An 18,398-nucleotide genomic window follows, 5' to 3' on the forward strand; every position below is an offset into this window, starting at 1 on the left:
AATGAGAAAACAGATGGTGAGAGTAGGAGTAAACATGTTAAACAATATTGTAACACAAGCCTGGTTTCAAAATGATCAATTTAAATGTTGCAATCCTTTAAAACAACAACAGCAACATTTGATGTAGCTGTCAGACTCTGTCATCCAAACAGACTGAACCATTTACTGCAGAACAACGGCACTGAGAAGAAATACACCAAAGCTTTATTCTGAAAAATGTCTTTAATACAAAATCTGTAATATCTGAGGTCTTGTACTTTTAGTGTGCTCATAAAACACAACATTCCTTCAACATTTTCCTTCCTTCATTTAACATTATTATAAAGTGAGCATCATAAAGTGAGATATGTGACAGTTAAAAAGCCATAGAAACAAATAATTCAAAAAGAAATTACAATAAGTATTCTTTTCTTTTTAATACATTCCCATCACAATAAAAATCATCTTCAAATTTTAACTAAAATAGAAATATTATTTTAGCTTTTAGTTGATTTTTCCCCAGCACATATACATTTATAGGTATCATAAAATATTCATACACTGTTACTTTACATTTTATGACCCAGTGGCACTTACAGCAAAAGGCTGACACACTGGTGAAATGAAATTTATGTCCTGATGTATTGAGCTTCCATTAATAATAGTCTTCCATTATTGTGAAGGACAGTTTGAAGTGAAGAATAAATCCATCACTCCAACAGAACACTTACATAATGCTTTTCATCATTCTGACCTACAATTCTTTTATAAACCTTTTCATTCTGCAATTACTCATCACCATACATTTCTGTATTCATACTAACCGTTATTGAAATGACTAAGCATTGCATAATGTCCCTCATAAAACAATTCTGTAACATTGCTACACTGAGCGTGGGAAAAGACTGAGTGGGTTTGGAGTCTGTGGAAGAGGAGGATTTGTTTGAAATGAAAGACTGTCCTTCTAGAGGATCATGGGAGCATCACGTCAGAGTAAGATTTATGTTAGGAATAAAATGCCTGGAAGTGTGCTGTTACAGGAAAATAAGCATTGACAGGGTGGTGGGCTGTGGGGTGCAAAGCAGAAGCAAAGTTGATTATTTTCCAATAACAGCAATGCCACAGCAATTTTTTTTTATTTATTAAAGAACAACATGTACATTTTATCCATTTATGCATGTAATGTTCTAGAACATCTGCAAAATAAGTTAGTTCCTTGTGATATTTCCTTGTTATAGCAGCTATAAACAGTTGTTCTGTCTCCTTTTCTCTCTTAAAACGAATAAAACAAACAAACAAAAAAAAAACCCTAAACGTATTTGTTACTGAGAAAATGCAAAGTCCTCCATCCTTGAAGACTTTCCAGTGTCAGAACACTTTAAAGCATAGCTTTACCTCTGGCTGTTACAAAGTATTGACACTGGAGACTCCTTCCAAAATGATAAATAAAAGTCTCCTTTTAGAAAACTTCAACAATTACATGTTTTTTTAAATCTAAAGTGGAGCACTTGCCATACAAGTCCTTGTGCAAGTTGATGCTATGGAAATGATAATGTATTCGAACAAGCTCATTAATATAACACTACTGTCTGCTACTACTGCTGCTGTTCTAGAAAATTAATCAACACCTTCTGTCCAATCAGAAATGAGAATTCAGCAGCGCTACAGTCTAAGTGGAGTTATGACATTCCTTATTAGCTCCAGGCCCATTCTCATTTCTTTCCACTGACTGAGCCTCATTAGTGCCATTCCCCAAGCTGGCTATCACTCTGACCATCAGCAGCACTCTGTAAGCTCTGTGCTGCAGTTCGTCTCTCACTGAATCCTGCACTCAGCCTCCCGGGCCTCATTCTGTCCTGCTTTATCTTCCCTCCTGGATGGCCAGGCTTACTGAATGGCTTGCTACCTCGACCTATACATACACTGGCTTACTTTCTAGTTCCTTCAGCCTTAACACACAGCTGTAGTTATATCAAATATCTACCATCTAACATGTTAATCAGGTCAAAAGTGTCTTTTCTATTTTTCCACTAATTCAGCCCCTACATTTCTTATGCATCCTTCTCACCTTTCCAGCATCTTCTGCCTGACTGCTGATACACAGATCTCAGGAACCAACATGCTCAACTTATTTTTGTGGATTCCCATATTGGTCGTCATTTGAGATTGATAAGTGGCTGACTCTCTGTTCAAAAACTAGCAAGGAAGTTAGAGATTTCACTCCCAGTTTTCCTCTTGTAGGTAATCCACATATTTTCAATAAAAACTGGGAAATTGTATACAGATTAATGTAAAGTTTATACATGTTACCTGTGTAATATGCAGCTGAATATTGTAATAATGCCAAAAGAAGTAAAAGAAGTGCCCTGAAGACAGCCACCCCTAAAACTGGCCACTAAGGATCTTTTTCATTTCAACAACAGTTTATCTTTACATATTTAAAAAAAAAAAAAAAAGAGGAAAGAAAAAGAAAAAGAAATGAGAGCAATCTCAAAATCATTATAAAACTTTGCACTGGAGTAGTACAGAACCCCCCTGGTGACATAAAACTAATGCATGGCCATGCATAATTTTTATTTAATGGGGATTTCACCATTGGGTCTCTGTAGAGTAGCAACCTAAAGATCTCAGTCTGTGTGCCATCACATACTAGCAATAGCTTTGGGAGTGCATAGAGATCATTCTTTACTTCATTTCACTTGTCTGTCAACCACAGTAGCTTAGTTTTCATTGACATTATATGCATACTGCGAGCAATAAAATGAAGATGCGTTAAAAAAGTTTACAAACGCATTGATTAATAATTGCTCTGCTAAAGTTGGAGAATAACATTTTGGTGATATGTAAAATAGTACATATAAATGTTTGTTTAAATTTTGTGAAAACAAAATCACTTGGATGGAAACACAATTAAAAGTGTTTATAAAGCACTAATCTGAGTGAGGATGATGTTTTGGGTGCACTTTTTAAAACTGAATTAAATGCATATTGCTGTATTGAGGCTCTATATGGCTTGCCATTGTGAACACAGGGTGAGTCTATAGTTAGATGGAAGCTGGATATGAAGTACATACACAGCTTTAGAAGTATTACAGCAAATAAAATGTCCTCACCATGGCTCCTACTGATGAGCTGTTTCAATCCTTCAGTAGAAAATGCATAACAATAATAATCTCTGAAATGGCTAGAAGTACAGAAGTAGAGACAGGTGCAGAAAAAGCTTAAAAAATCTAAAATAGTGATTTGAGTTATTAAAGTAATTAGACTAAAATATTCAGAATATTTCTGTGGTAATACATAATAAAGTAAGGCATAATAATCACATTATAGTGCATACACAGAAAATACAGTGGTTCACAGAAATGTCATGATGATAAATCCACTTTGCTTAGTGCCCTTAAGACCTGCAGTTCTCTTGTACAACCATCAGTGACTGCCTTTTCAGTAAAACCAACATTTCACTGAGAAAGATTCTCTCAAGAAGACTGATGAAGACTTGAGCAGGAAGAACATCATGACGTTCTCAAGCATGTTTCCAGTTTTTATTCAAATGAAAGCAGATCTGGGTGTGGTTCTTCGTTCTCCCCGCTGGAGGTTCTCATGTGTTGCACTGAGCCATTCTGAAGAAGTTCTCCCTCGCTCATACTGATGCGACAGTCTCCTTTCCCTGGACGTGGTGTGGACGCCATTCTACTCTCAGAGCTGCTCAGTTTCTGCTTGAGCTCTAGGCCGTCCTTGTGGATGAGATCTGGAACAGAGAGCAGCATGTGCGACTGGACTTCATCCACAGTGCCATGCTCCTTCTGCTCATCTGCTGTTTGGATGCCATCCTCACCTGATCTGTTCTCCTCTTTTGTCTGGGCCTCCAGAGCGTTATCAGTTGAGGGTCTCTCTGGATCTTCAGGCTCTTCAGGTTGCTCAGGGGTTTTGACTTGGTGGATCTTCTCTGGGGAGGACAGGAAGGAGGAGTCTGAGAGCTCTGGAGAGGCCACCACAGGGTCAGAGGAGATCATCATTTCCTGAGTGGTCTTCAAAGCGCGAGGGAGACGCTTCTTGTTGGTGGGAGGTGGAGGATCCAGGCGAGGGAAGGGGTCCAATGAAATGTGGCTGTTTAGAGAAAGAACAGATGGTACACTGTGGTGGAAGTATAATCTCACACAATACAACTGTGTATTCAAATCATCATACTAGTGAAGGAAATCTTGACGAAAGTCCGTCATTTGTCGACCTAAGATAATTGATTTGGTTTTATAAAAAAGGAAATGTAATAGCGTATATTTCTGTATTTTGTTTGTTTATTTTTTTTGTTTGAGTGAGTGAGTGGTTGGTGTGGGAGCAGTGGGACAGACAGCTCTGGTAAAACTCGTACGCTGACTAGCATAAACCACTGCTTAAGAGCCTGTCTTTTTTCATAATCGAGGATAAGAAGCTGAAATTACAAGCAGTGGCTCAGATCAAACTGTTGGCCAAAGCTTTATTCTTAATGGATGCAATTTTAAATTTAATTTTAAGCTCCTTTTAAATAATGACTGCTATAATGACCTTATCAGTCATTATCAGAGGTTGTGAAGACTCATATTATTGTCAGTACAGTACATCATTAAGGAATTTATGACATTAAGTGCATTAGTGGCATTAGTGCATTAGCTGAGGCCTAAATAAATTTTATTAACAGCTGCAAACGGCCTACTGCTAGTCAACTGATCAAATGTAATGGAGAGAGACTTAAAGTGCCAAAACCTGCAAATCTATGGGCTTACAAGATCTCATCAGTCGTTCAAAGGGTTTCTAAGAGTAATTAAAAATCAGTCTGCACTACACAAGTCCACAGGCACATAAATATGCTTTATGGTTGTTTGTCTCCCAATTAAGTCAGAATCATCAAAGTTTGAAAATCTGCAAGTGAAAAACATCCTCTAAACACCCACATACTCCCCCTTGAGGCTTTTTCTTCCACTCAGAGATGCCAATCAAGGCTACAGTGATTCAAGACTTGCACCCATTCCACACTCATACTTGCTGAATGAACAGATGTGATGCACAAAGTGCTTGTAAAGGAAAATGAATGGTTCTCTGATCTCTGCATTAGAAATCTCATCTCCACTTTCATGCTACTGTGTTTCAGAGGAGAGTAGATGAATCTCCACAGTACATCAATAAGGAAACTAATGAATATACCAGCATCACTTGCTTCTCTAATGAAAAGGCAGCTGAACATAAACACTAAGTGCAGGAACGCCCAAATAAATCTCTTGAGTAGTGCAATGGTCTAAGCATTGATTACTCAGAGTTTGAATCCCAACAATGCCACCACCAAGAAAGCAAAATTAGCCCTACTCTCTGGGTGGAAACGATGGCATTCTTCATTTCCTTATATAGAATAGGGGGGGCCTGCCACATTTCTGACTTTACATGTTTTGCGTAGGAGCTTCGCATTTTAATAGTGGAATGCAAAAATATGCCAGAAGAGCAGTCTTCTTTTTTCCCTAATCAAAACAGGAGATGAACCAAAATCCAGAATGACTGACAGTTGAGCAGGTGTTTTGAGCTCACTGCTTGAAATAGGCCCTGATACATCGTTCTCGCTTTCTGTCACAGCAAATGGAGATTTTTTTTTAGTTCAATATGAATGTGAAATACAATCTATTAATGTGTGTCTAACTTAACCATCATTAAATAAGCATATAATAACATATAATTAACTATATTGATTAAGGATGCCACCAGAACATATAGACCAAAAAATAGTTTCAGCCAAAATGACACTTTCAGGTTTCATCTGAAAGAGTAATTATGTGTGTGTGTGTATATATATATTATGTGCATTATGGTTTATGGTACATCCTACTGGAGAGAAAAAAAGAAAAGAAAAAAAAAAAAAAAAATCAATCAGTCTAACTAGTAGTGTTAAGACTTAATGCTTTTAATGAATTTTAATGAATTGCTTTTAATGCTTTTAATGAATTTATGCTTGTTGCACAAACAGCTTTATTAACAAAATGTGCAGAGGTTAAACGAATTAAAAGTAATATAGTTGCCCCTCAGAAAACGTTAGGACTGAGCCTATATAATGTTTACTGCACAGAAAGGTCCATAACATTGTTAAATTGAAATTAATTCATAGTAAATTGTTTATTAAATCACATAAACTCTAAATGATTAAGGAAGAGAACTTCTCAAAGAACCTGGACGTGGCGCTCATGCGGGAAAAAGTCAGCAAATATAAGATTTTCTTGCATATGTTTTGTGTGCATGTGCAAGTATTATTTACCTGTTAGCAGTCATTTTGTGGCTGGACCACACTGCTCCTACGTTCTTGTTGACCTCCGTGACGCCGATGTCCCCCAGGCTGCCGGGCTCTTTACGTCGCAGTAGGTCATTGACTTTGGCCCCCATGGCTTTACCCAGGTTCTTCAGGTGTGTGCTGCTTTTTTGGCCTCCGGGAGAGGAGAACTCACGACGGCCAGAGACGGAGCTCAGCTTTGTCCCCTGCTTCAGCTGCTCACCTGCACTCGAGTTCTCAAACATGCTTTGGTCAACTGCAGAGAGAAGAGAGAAAACAAATAAACAGTCATGCTTGTTTGAAGGTTATTTTGTGGTGGTAATATAAAAATACAAAAGTTTTTGGAAGAATGGTGAACAAATAATAATGCTGTAGGTGGGAAAAGCAGATTCCACCAGTGATATTCATTCATCATGTGACATTTTTTAAGACTAAAGCAAAAATCAACCCTGTGAAAATGAAATAAAAACATCAACACATGCACAGTAAAGTTCACAATAAAGCACAAAGCTATCCAACATAAATAACATTTCACAATATTTCTGATGTGTTCTTACCTCCTGATATTTCTTTGAATGCATTTGAGGGAGACAGGGAATGTGTTTTAATAATAGCACATACGTACATACAGTATATAAGTTATAAATTAGGCTTATAAAAATATTTCCCCATGCAGAAACTTATTTCACAGTGTAAATCTGTTACCTTTACACAGCTGCCACTGGCTCCTCTCACACAGCCACATGGGACGCAGAAAATAGAATACAAACATGCCATAATAACACTAAGCAAGTGGCTGAAAAACCCACAAACTTAACATCCTATTTTGACAATTCCCTGCCATTAGAAAGCCAAGTAGGAGATTAATGTGGCTTTAATGTACACAGACCATTTGTAGCTGCAGTGATTTTCAGCCTGTTACCCCGAGCAGCTTTCGGAGAATTCGCTGAAGGATGAGAGTCTGAGCAGGAGAAAGCTCATTAGCCTAACCCAGTTTTTTCCACTGATAACAAGCACTTTGAAAGATTTCTTATGCCATGTTGTTATCAGCACTGTACACCAGAGAAGCCTCTTGTACCATCACACTATGCAAATGTTTGACACAGGAGTCATTGAAATGCACGGAAAATATTTGGATGGGCAAACCAGCGAGATGTGCTAGAAAAATATTTGCATAATAAAAAGCTTCAGACTGAATTTCTGTTTAGGATTCATGAACAATAAACAACTCTCACATACAAAATCCTTTTTGTACAGCTTAAGACACACATCCAAATGATGAAAAAGATTGTAAAGCTTTGTGCATGTAGGAAGTGGATGCTGGTGAATTATAAAGATATAAACATTAGCTTCCCATAAAGTGAATTGTGTGTGGTGTAACTATAGAAGTGCTTTGTAGCTATGTGCTTTGTACTCATAAATAATAAAATTATGTAAGGCACACACAATGGGCCATGCTGTTATAGGAAAACAATCCACACTGAGGTGGTGTGATGCAGCACAACACAAAGTGAAGTTACCATTACTACCCTAAAGTTAATTATTTTCCTATAACAGCATGTCATGAAGTGTATTATTCCTCTTACACCACAGCATAATATTTTATATATATATATATATATATATATATATATATATATATATATATATATATGTAGTGAAACACTATCAGCAAACAACTTGAATGAAAAGAAGAATCTTAAAAATATTTACATGAATTTCAGAATTTCTTAGTATTTGGTACATTTTTGCTTTAATGACAGTGTGCATTCGAGACTCCACAAGTTTCAGTAAAACCTGATGATTGAATGTTAGATCAAATCCATCAGCGTCTAAACATGTGCTTCAATGGAAGGGATAAGACTTGGAGAAAATCTGTCCTGTGAGTCAGACACGCTGTTAAACCATTAAAAATTCTTATTTGTTGTTTATTTTCATAAAAAAAAAAAAAAAAAAAACGAGCAAAGAAAAGAAACAAAAACAGATATTCAATGTGGTCTCAGACTTTTGGACCACATTTATACTACATTTATACCACATTATACTAAATGAACGAGATCCTGTGATCAGCCAAACACAAGTCTATTTGTGAATAGTGCTTGGACCCCATGGTCATTGGTTATGGCTACATTTAAAATGACTTTGTAACTTTGTGTGTGTGTGCATGTTTGTTCCTTATCCAGCTGTTGGTAGAGACCTCTGGAGGCATGTTCCTCAGTCTACTGGGTTATATTCTTAAAGAAATTAATATTCTGCTCTTGTTTACATAAAGCCTACCACTTTTATATCTACTGCATCTGTACGAGTCCTTCCTAGGAACAATGCAATGAAGCACACAAAATGCACACAGACACAGTGGTGTGGGAAAAGGATACTTAAGAAAGGTGATGCAGTTGAAGACTCTTAAAGCAATGTCACTTATGCCTGTTTCCCTCTACAGGGCTCGACTGGCATCATAAACATTGCAGCTCTGGACTGTGGTTCAGAAGATCAGAATATCTAGTGAGGAGGCCAGCACAATAGACAGGGTCTTCTTCTCTATAGGGTTCTTGCTGCATGTGATCTCTGTCTGTGTATGAGAAACCCATGTGGAAAAACTGAAGCTGCAGATATCTGACCAGAATACTGAGAAAACAACTTTAAACCCATACCAGGAGCAGACGGTTAGATCGAAGATGCATGGACTTTAGGGTGAGTCAATATTTTCAAAAAGTCTTAAAAATAAAATAGTATATTTTCAAGTATTATTCCAAACCCTATAATTCACTCGAGGGCAGTGCAGTTAGTTATAGGCAGTTTGGTTATTTGTATCATCCAAGTGTCCTCTGAGTCAGTTCTTTGAGGGGGAAAAGAAACTGAAATGAAGTGCAAACTTTGCCACAAAAAAGTTTGAATAGTAGTTTTGCCTGAAATGGCTGACCCTGATGACTACATAGTTGGTTCAAAACTTCCTCAGGGTCTTGATTCCTACCACAATATCAAATTTCAACCTTGAAGGCACAAAAGAGGAAAGAAGGAAAGGAAAGAAGAAATAAAGTTTTATTAAGGTGAAAGCCAGCGTCAATGACAAATTACACAGTAAGTGCACTTCCACTCCCACAGATACGCTATTTTTCTGTGTAACAAAGTCTGGAAAAACATTTCACACAGACAGAAGCTGTGATGTGACGTGAAGGGGCCACAAGGAGCAGTAGAGGGGAAGAATGAAAAGTAAGAGTTCATAGCTCCAAAACACCACAGGATGGCCTGTTCCTGCTGAGTTCATGAGAACACTCAGACACGCTCCACTGACCACTCCGTCAACTCAATTACACAAATGGACATGAGCCTAGAGCACTCCATTTACTGTAGCTTTCTCTGATTTATATAATCACCATTTTCCTTTGACCATTTTAACTTTGATCAAATTCATGTCTTAAAGCTCAAACCCAACTCATACCTTAAATTAACAATACAGTTTTATCTGCAAAGAAACCAATTTACACACATTAATATCTTCATAAAGCCAGTTACTTGCAGAGGTGCCAACACTGCTAACAAGAAAATCCTAACAGGCAGAGAGGGAAAAAATACCACAAAATCCCTAGAGTATATCTGTTGATGAGATGAGATCTGTGGATGAGGCTTTTTTTTTTCAGATATCAGACAAGACAAGAGTAAGAAAATAACAATGCAAACGTCTACTTAAAAATTAATGGCTAAGTTTTTTTTTCCCACCAACCAAAGACACAACAGTTCCACCTTCTTGTTTTTTTTGGCTCACAAAACAGAGGCTTGTGAATTCACAGATCAAAGTTGACCTACTAGTGTTTGCTCTATGCTTGCTAGGATTTTCTTGTTAGCAAAGTTGGCACCTTTATCTAATGAACCCAGATAAAGTTGGTGTGCAGAGAAAGTTCTTTACCATCCCGTGTCATTTCCCACTTCAGTCGGAATCGGTTTTTCCCTCAGGTAAATTTTATTTGCGATCAATCTGAATGCTGTTTTAGCTGAAAAAGCCAGAAAGCATAGTTTTCAGGTGGCTCCTGTATCGCTGTAGCAATGAGTCAAAAATCAGAAATGCTATACTCTAGGTGTTGTCAAATTTGTCATCAAGATAAAGTGTAGGTGTGAAAAAATATTTTCTTTTAATGATCAATTCAGAATCTAATGGGGATCATATTAATAAAACAACAGCACAGCTTTTTTTCATAAGCAGTATCCACCAATTACAGAGACTGAAGTGATATCTGTCTTGACATTTAACCTCTTCTTCTACACCACAGTTTTTTGTTTAAGGTGAACTGAGCTTTAGTTTATATGGCTAGTTTTGTGGATTAGTTTATATGAATACAAACTTCAAGTCATATGACAATGCAATAATCTGTCTGTCAAACAAGGAAACTAAATTAGTTTAGCTCATCCTGTGTCATATCTGGCCTAACATATGACCAGGCTGTGCACTGATGCGTCAACCATAAATATTTAATTAACGACCCTCTGCTTGGATATAAATCTTTAAGTTTTATGTCTTTGTGCTGGGGGATGGGAGATGATGGGAGATGAAATTGCTCTATGGCATTTGATGAAACACAGCAGAGTCTGGGTCATGAGTTGAAAGGTCAGAGTGGAGCTCCATCAGAGGCTCATAATGAGATTTTTCAGAGAGCAACTCACCCTAAAGGAGTGCCACACACAGGGTCGCTGGCTAAAGAGCTCAAATATAAGCTATATGAAATAGTTCTTGTGCTGCTGAGTGGAACGGTAACCACCAAAAGTTTAGCAGAAATGATGGACAGTTCTTTGGTCGAACAAGTATACGAAAATATCTATGTAAGATATAATGTACTCCAGGTTAATGTTGGACTAGGACAGAGGAATAGCTTGGTTGAGTGGGGACTTGCTGAGAAACAGTGCTACGTTAGCAAAACCCACAGGGGATGGTAGCTTGCCAGACCAGACTGTACACCTCCATTTTTGTCTGACCTCAGATCAATATTTCATTAAATGATCTGCCCTTGCCATGTCAGTGAGTCGAAGCTCATCATGCAGTTAGAGGCAGTAAGTGCTTTTTACGTCACACTGGCTGAATGTTAGACTGTTTCAATTAGACCCTGATAATTCCAGCTCTTGTGCAAAATTACACAGTACACTCCTACAAAAAAGGTGGGTTTTTTAGTGGTTAATGGTACTAGATTTCTGAAAGGGTTCTGCTTGGAATTGTTCTGAAAGAGTCCTAGCTAAAACCTTTAAGGATTTCCCCCAGTGGGAGAAACCATAGAACCCATTGGGGGTAAGCCACAGAGACAACACCTTAAGTACATCTTAATAAGTGTCTTTGTATGCTGTACCATTACAATTTCCCTTCACTGGAATTAAGGGGCCCAAACCTGTTCCAGCATGACAATACCCCTGTAACAAAGCGAGGAACATGAACACATGGTTTGCCAAGGTTGGCATGGAAGAACCTGCACAGAGCTCTGACCTCAACCCCACTGAACACTTTTAGGATGAACTGGAACGCCAATTGCACCCCAGGTCCCCTCGCCCAACATCAGTGCCTGACCTCACTAATGCTCTTGAGACTGAATGGCAAAATCCCCAAAGCCACACTCCAAAATCTAGTGGAAAGCCTTCCCAGAAAAGTGGAGGTTATTATAGCAGCAAAGAGGAACCAACTTTGGAATGGGATGTGCAACAAGCACATATGGGTGTGATGGTTTGGTGTTCACAAACTTTTGTCTATATAGTTTATTAGTCTTGAAATAAGCAGAATAATCTTAGATTAGTTTTAATGTAATGTCCTAGCTAAAACCTTTACTGTTGCATGTACATTGTATTCTAAAGGGCTAATACTTGGACCAACCAAGGAACTCTTTAGGGTGCTCGCTTGAACTTATTTTCTAAGTGTAATCCAAGTATAGAAGAATGAAAGTTGGTCCTATCATCACAAAATCATTATGCACTATTAGGGCACTAATTTGCACGTTTAATAATAATAATAAAGATGAAATAAAGCGTGGTGTAACAGTTAGAGCTGCTTGTGTGACTTGACTGAATGCACACACAGTAATATTGGGACAACACATCATGTACCGGTGAATGTTGCAAAAGTAGACAAGTTGAAATATTGGCACTGAAATACAGTTTTTGTGATTCACCATGTTGCACCAGCACTTTGTCCTCCACATTTATTTTCCTCACTTTCCCTCTGATTGGTCAATAGGTAAAAAGCTGTTGAAAAGCTGACCAAAGGAACAGTTTTTAAAAGCAGATGCACACCAGCCACTTCCCATAACATTACATGTAAAACTTGCATTTGCAACTGAGGGGAAAAAAATATGTGTGGAAGTGAAAGTGTAAAAGCACCCTTGGTTCCATATAACATTCTTAAAAGTCTTTATTTTGTCCCATGGGGATCGTTTAACATTTCTACATAAAACCTTTCACAAACGATTCCAAGTGGAACCCTCTTTGGAACATAGACCATGGTGTAATCGAGTCTGACACTTCAAGTATACGGTGACTAAAACCATTAGTAAAAGTCATACTGTGTGTACAGACTTAACTACACCACTGCAAAGACCCCTTTTTCCTAGAGGTTTGTTGCCAGATCAGTACTGCGGATAAATTATACACAAGTTTGGAATGAATATAAGGCAAATGTGCGAGACATGTTTAGCCAACCTCCACATCAGCTCCGTGTCACAAAGCAGCATAACACACTCTGATATTGCTTTCTACCTTCTTCCACATACATGAGCTCACAGACAGCCACGATTGTCTAATGTCACTGTGATTGACAGGGAAAATAGACTGCCATTCCTCCTGCCCAGAGTGCACAGCTCCCGGGTACAGATTGCTCCCGGGTACAGATTGCTCCCGGGTACAGACAGCTCCCGGGTACAGACAGCTCCCGGGTACAGACAGCTCCCGGGTACAGACAGCTCCCGGGTACAGACAGCTCCCGGGTACAGACAGCTCCCGGGTACAGACAGCTCCCGGGTACAGATTGCTATGGCATTATCAAGATCTGAACTCTGGATATCTGGGCAATAAGGTGAATGCTTTTCTGTTGCGCCACTCAGGAGCCATCAGAACTGTTTTTGAGGTTTTGTCTTTAGGATTAGGACACAGTCCTGACTCCCTGCTTCTACTCTGTGGCAACTGCCTCCTAATTCCATAAAGAGGCAGCTGTGCTAAAACTAAAGATGTTCCCTTCTGTTTTTCACGTACAATCCAAAGCCACCAGCAGCTTATCTCTGTGAAATGAGTGTGGATGAAGCAGTGAATCTGCAGCACCTCCTTGAAACCAAACAGGAAAGCCCTCTGGGCATTCAGATATGATGTGTTGGCAGTTATTCACGCTTTTTCTGGAACAGCTGTGTTGACAGCTGAAAAAATATGGCCCCTTGACGTGTATAGATTTTCTCTGTTGGTATTCTCTAAAGTGCTGCAGGTCTAAGGTGAAACCTAACAAAATAAGGTTCATGAAACATATGCATTTACTTTAATTACCTTCCAACATATTGAGTGGATCTTTCAAATGCAACTGGGCCAAAATCAGCACTCAGAAGGACAAGCATATGCAAATGGAATGTGACCCCAGTGAAATTATCAGAGGGCTTATTAGGCTTTCAAAGTTACAGGAAATCAAATCTTGTCAGGCAAATCTTTTTCATTTCCTTCTCAAGGTGATTTTTTCATCTGTTCTACTTCCCTTCTTTGATTAGCTTTCAGACAGAAGAGCCTGTTACTGGACAACACAAACAACTGTTCCCTTTTTCTTCAAATCAATGCAGAACAGCAAAACTTCTTGCTGAAGAAGCAAAAAAAATCCAAAAATATTACTAATAACAGCTACACATTCATATTTTTTGACATTTGTTTTGGATACCACAACTAATCATGAAAGCACACAGTTAATGCATTGAATAGTTTGTACACCACTGCATCACATACAAGCATTTCTACTAAGCAAATCATATCAACAGAGTGGCCTAAGGGTGCGTTCACATATGCTGTTTTTTTTTTTTTGCTCACAGTGAAGAACTTCCAAAACACTTTTTCAACTTCTAAGAAAAGTGACATTAAGTGCATTTTTATCTCCTGTCCAATCAGGTCTACTGAATGTAAAAAAAAAAAAAAAAACCATGGTGGAGAAAGTGCCTGAACAGTCTTTTTAGTGAGCAGATATAAGGAGATTTAAGTCATGTTGAATCATAAATATTTCCCTGCCAATATTCTAACATTTTTGAGACATTCATCTGATGTGATGTGCCCCTGAAGCCACAGGCAAAGGCAAACAACCTCTTCATCACCAGGTAAGAACTAGTACGTGTATCTGGCAAGAAAATGGCAATTATGAAAGCACCCTAATGAATCCCAGGAACAATCACTGTATAATTTGACCAGATGGTTTCACAGATGATGTGCTTAAAGATCTGAACACATTCTGACATACTGTATCAGTTTCTGTGGCTTTAAGATATTAAACACTTTAAACTTAATTTAATAATCAGTGTTCATAGTACAATTCCACCCTCCAAACTGAAACATACAATAAAAAACAACCGTAAACATGTCACATCTGAGAAAGCCATGGCATGACACAGCAAAATACAGCTGTAGATCCGAAAGTAACAATCCATCACACTTTCCCTGAAGGCCAATGAAGATGTACAGCTGTCAGCCTCAGTCACAGAGCTGCTCTCACCTTGGCTGCTGACAGCTTTATACACGCTCATTAAATCCAGCAGAAAAGCCAAGCTCTGTTCAAACATCTCTCTCACCAGAAATATCTGAGCCAACTAAGCTAGACATTAACACAGGACAAACTTTGAGATCATCACTTATTAAACTTCATATATTTCTACTTCACTGAACAAGTCAAGCTCCAACAGAAATGTCAGCGGCAGAGAATCAGCCACTGAAACCTTGCTAATGTTGATTCTCACTTATTTTTATTTTATCAAAAGATATCATTAAATAACACTGCTGCAATAAGCATGACTCCAGTTTATGTGGAAAAATGTTATATTAAATGAGCTTCTTCAGTGTCAGAGAGCCTGGATGTGTTAATTCAAAGTATCCCATGTCTCACTGGAGTTTGCTCCTGCACAGCCCTGCTGTCTCCTGGGATTCCAGAGTGCTCGCAGTCTCACTGCTCCCACACACCACCATCCAGCCACACAGACGAGTGAAATAAAACTGCAGACATTAATTATCCATTCCCCATAAGCATCCAAATGAACAGTTATTAACTACAGCAATTTACAGTGGCTCGGGGCAATAGGGTGAATAACACAGCAATGTCTCTGGGAATGTAACAATTATGCCTTCTGTACTGAACTGTGGAAGAAATTAAGTTGTATTTCTTTCTCCTTCACTAATTAAGAACAAGGGGGTAATGTTTGATGCATGTATTTTTGCCTCTTCACCAGTAGAGCACACAACTTGGAGCTGTAAAAACTATATGTGTGATTCTGTGATTGAGGTGCCATTTGTGTCCCACTGATATTACATTTACAAATATGTTTTTATGTAAAGATAAAAGACATTTTAAATACAGGTAAAGTGTCCTTCACAACAACCTGTTTGCATGTTTCAGATAAATAACTTAAGAAAATCTACAGCATCATTTTTGCTTGTCCTAGGCTCCTATAACTACACTTTAACTTGAAGTATAATCATAAACCACATTATTTTTTGCATTAAAACATAAATCCATTTAACATTCTCTGGCTTGAAATGTCCTTTTCCAAAAGCCAACCATTATAGGTTATGAAAAATGTACAGTTTATTCATGTCTTACAATTTGCTCCATGTTGTAACCTGAACATACTGACCCCTAGAAAATATCTGTATTGTATTTGCATATATTCCAAAAGTCACAGGATTAACAGGAAGGTACATCTTCCAAATTTCCTGAGGATCATGAGAAGATAAAAATTAAGTTCTCTCATTCTTTTTTTCCCCCCCAGTGATATTGTGACATTGATGACATTTCATTTTGAAAGTACCTGTTGAAGCCCTGTTCCTCATTTAAACAAACATTTTTAGATAGTTGACTGCATGTTTTCTTAGATTCCATTTTGAAAAATAGAGTTACAAAGACTAAATGGCGCCGCAGTCATGGAATCACCCATACATTTATATTCTGCCTTAGGAATTTATGCTTGCTAACGATACAAGAGCCAATACAGTGGAGGAGAGCTGACACAGCTTTCTCGTGGCTAGCTAATTAGATTCCCTGACTCAAAGCTGCCTTGTTCACCTCAGACCTTAATTAGCTGAGCATGCTTCTGGCGCTATAGTTAACGTACCATTCCTTTCATTAAAACCAAAACCTCTATTCACAATTAAAGAATGTTTAGCTTCATTGTCTCACTTTCAGTTATCCAAGTCATTATATGAAAGATGTTAAAGTGGTAACAGTAATGGGAGTGGAGTGCATAGCAGTGTTCACATGCATTAATCTGTGCAGTAATAAAACCACAGGAGGAAAACTAACATGATACAGATTCAACAAGCACATATATCTTTTTTGGTCCAGCACATATACTGAATAAAATAGAATAAAAAACCCAACTAAGAGAGATAACATGGAGACATGGATTCTAAAATAATACATTTATAATACATTTTACTCATATTCTCACCACTCATTTATGGTGTGATGTAGTGAGTTAGCACTGCTTGGGAAAGTGGTTTTGAATCTACTGGTGTTTTTCCACAGCGCATTCTAAAACTAGGAGGAACCAAAGAAACTTGGGGTTCTAGTTCAGTTTCAATTTATGAGGGGACTAGAATGGTCCTGGTGACGACACTATATGCAATGACATGCAGTTAAAGAAGTGTTGGATTAATATCATTTCCTTCTGATTAGTAGTTTGGTGAATCAGCTCCTACTGACTGCTGTGAAATTGCTTTAAAAAAAAAAAGCCTTGATGAGGAAGGGTTTTTCTACATTTCATTAAGTTGACAAATAAAAAGATCTGTGATGAAATTTCAGTAAATTGTTGACAAAAATGTGACAAAACAAATAACATGGTAAAGAAGTTATGAATGCGGTAAAATCTGTTATAACCTGTTATAATCTGTTGCATCCCATATGAACAGAAAATGAAAGTTCACCTATGCTGCATTTGTGCTGTAAATAGTTTTGCTGGTACAATTTTTGAGAAATTTAACATAAATGATGGTCAAGAAACAAAACAGCACAATGTTGTTTTTGTTGGCACTAACAAACCAGAATATTTCAGTTTCAGTTTTTTCCTCTACATTTTATGTGTATTTTGTGTATAATATGTTGTCACATTATGTGTAACCAACTAGCATTGAACTGTGCCCCAAGTACTATTGGTTCCTGTGGATGAGATACTAAAACTTTCCCCTTATCAAAACTGGTACCCTTGTCACGTGCAATGGAAAACGGCCTTGGTCCACATAACGTGACACCAAACCTCCCACCTGCTTCAATCTATGAGACTCAGCAGTGAGAATAGCAGTTTATGACAGATGAGCAGTCAGCGCACTTAGCTTTAGCCATTAGTACGTCCCCAGCCTAAACAGCGATTTCATCATCCAGGCAGTCAGAGGGGCCATGCTGGTTGAGCACATTGAGCAGACGCAGACTGCTTTCGTCCTGCAGCCCCCAGCTGTCCCGCTCATCGCTCTCATCTGTGTTGGACTCGTACTCTGACGCAATGCCTGATTCACGGAACTTGAGCAGCTCCAGGCTCCCCAGCAGCTCATCCCGGGATGAGGGCGATACCTCCTGGGAGGGGGCAGGGCTCTGCTCCTGTTGAGGAGGTCCTGGGAGAAAACGGAAACACTCAAACTTAGCCAGAGTTTGGTCCCTACCTAAAGGACTGCTTAGGGGCAGAGCGAGCTGCGTGCCATCATTCAGCGGGGGCAGGACCATGTCTTCAGGGCGCGGTGTTGTAGCGTCACAGATAATCGGGGGCACGTTGGCTCGGAAAGTGATCTCCAGTAGACTGTCCTGAGATCCCACTGTACAGATACAGAAAGAGAGAAGGATAATTTAGCTGGACTAATTTGAAAAGCATAATACTGTATTAAAGAAAATAAATTTTCCAAGGCTTGTGGACTCCTTCTCCCATTCGGATACTTCCTCTATCACCCTGGGGCCTAC

General features: G+C 38.5%; 1 protein-coding gene across 2 annotated transcripts in view; it reads right to left on the reverse strand.

Annotated features, from left to right (window-relative positions):
• Positions 1-213: 213 nt before the first annotated feature.
• nos1apa (nitric oxide synthase 1 (neuronal) adaptor protein a) overlaps positions 214-18,398 on the reverse strand; it is a 131,855-nt gene continuing 113,670 nt past the window's right edge. The window contains exons 10-12 of one of the 2 annotated variants that reach the window (XM_026933216.3): positions 18,107-18,256; positions 6,251-6,518; positions 214-4,086 (exon numbers count right to left, since the gene is read on the reverse strand). In XM_026933216.3, the coding sequence (XP_026789017.3) occupies positions 3,522-4,086; positions 6,251-6,518; positions 18,107-18,256 (983 nt within the window). In that variant the 3' untranslated portion in view covers positions 214-3,521. Of the gene's footprint in view, positions 4,087-6,250; positions 6,519-8,209; positions 18,257-18,398 lie in introns of those variants that run through there. The other variant, XM_026933217.3, reaches the window with a different exon arrangement.

The sequence above is a fragment of the Pangasianodon hypophthalmus genome, chromosome 2 (assembly GCF_027358585.1).
Source record: "Pangasianodon hypophthalmus isolate fPanHyp1 chromosome 2, fPanHyp1.pri, whole genome shotgun sequence".
Taxonomy (NCBI): domain Eukaryota; kingdom Metazoa; phylum Chordata; class Actinopteri; order Siluriformes; family Pangasiidae; genus Pangasianodon; species Pangasianodon hypophthalmus.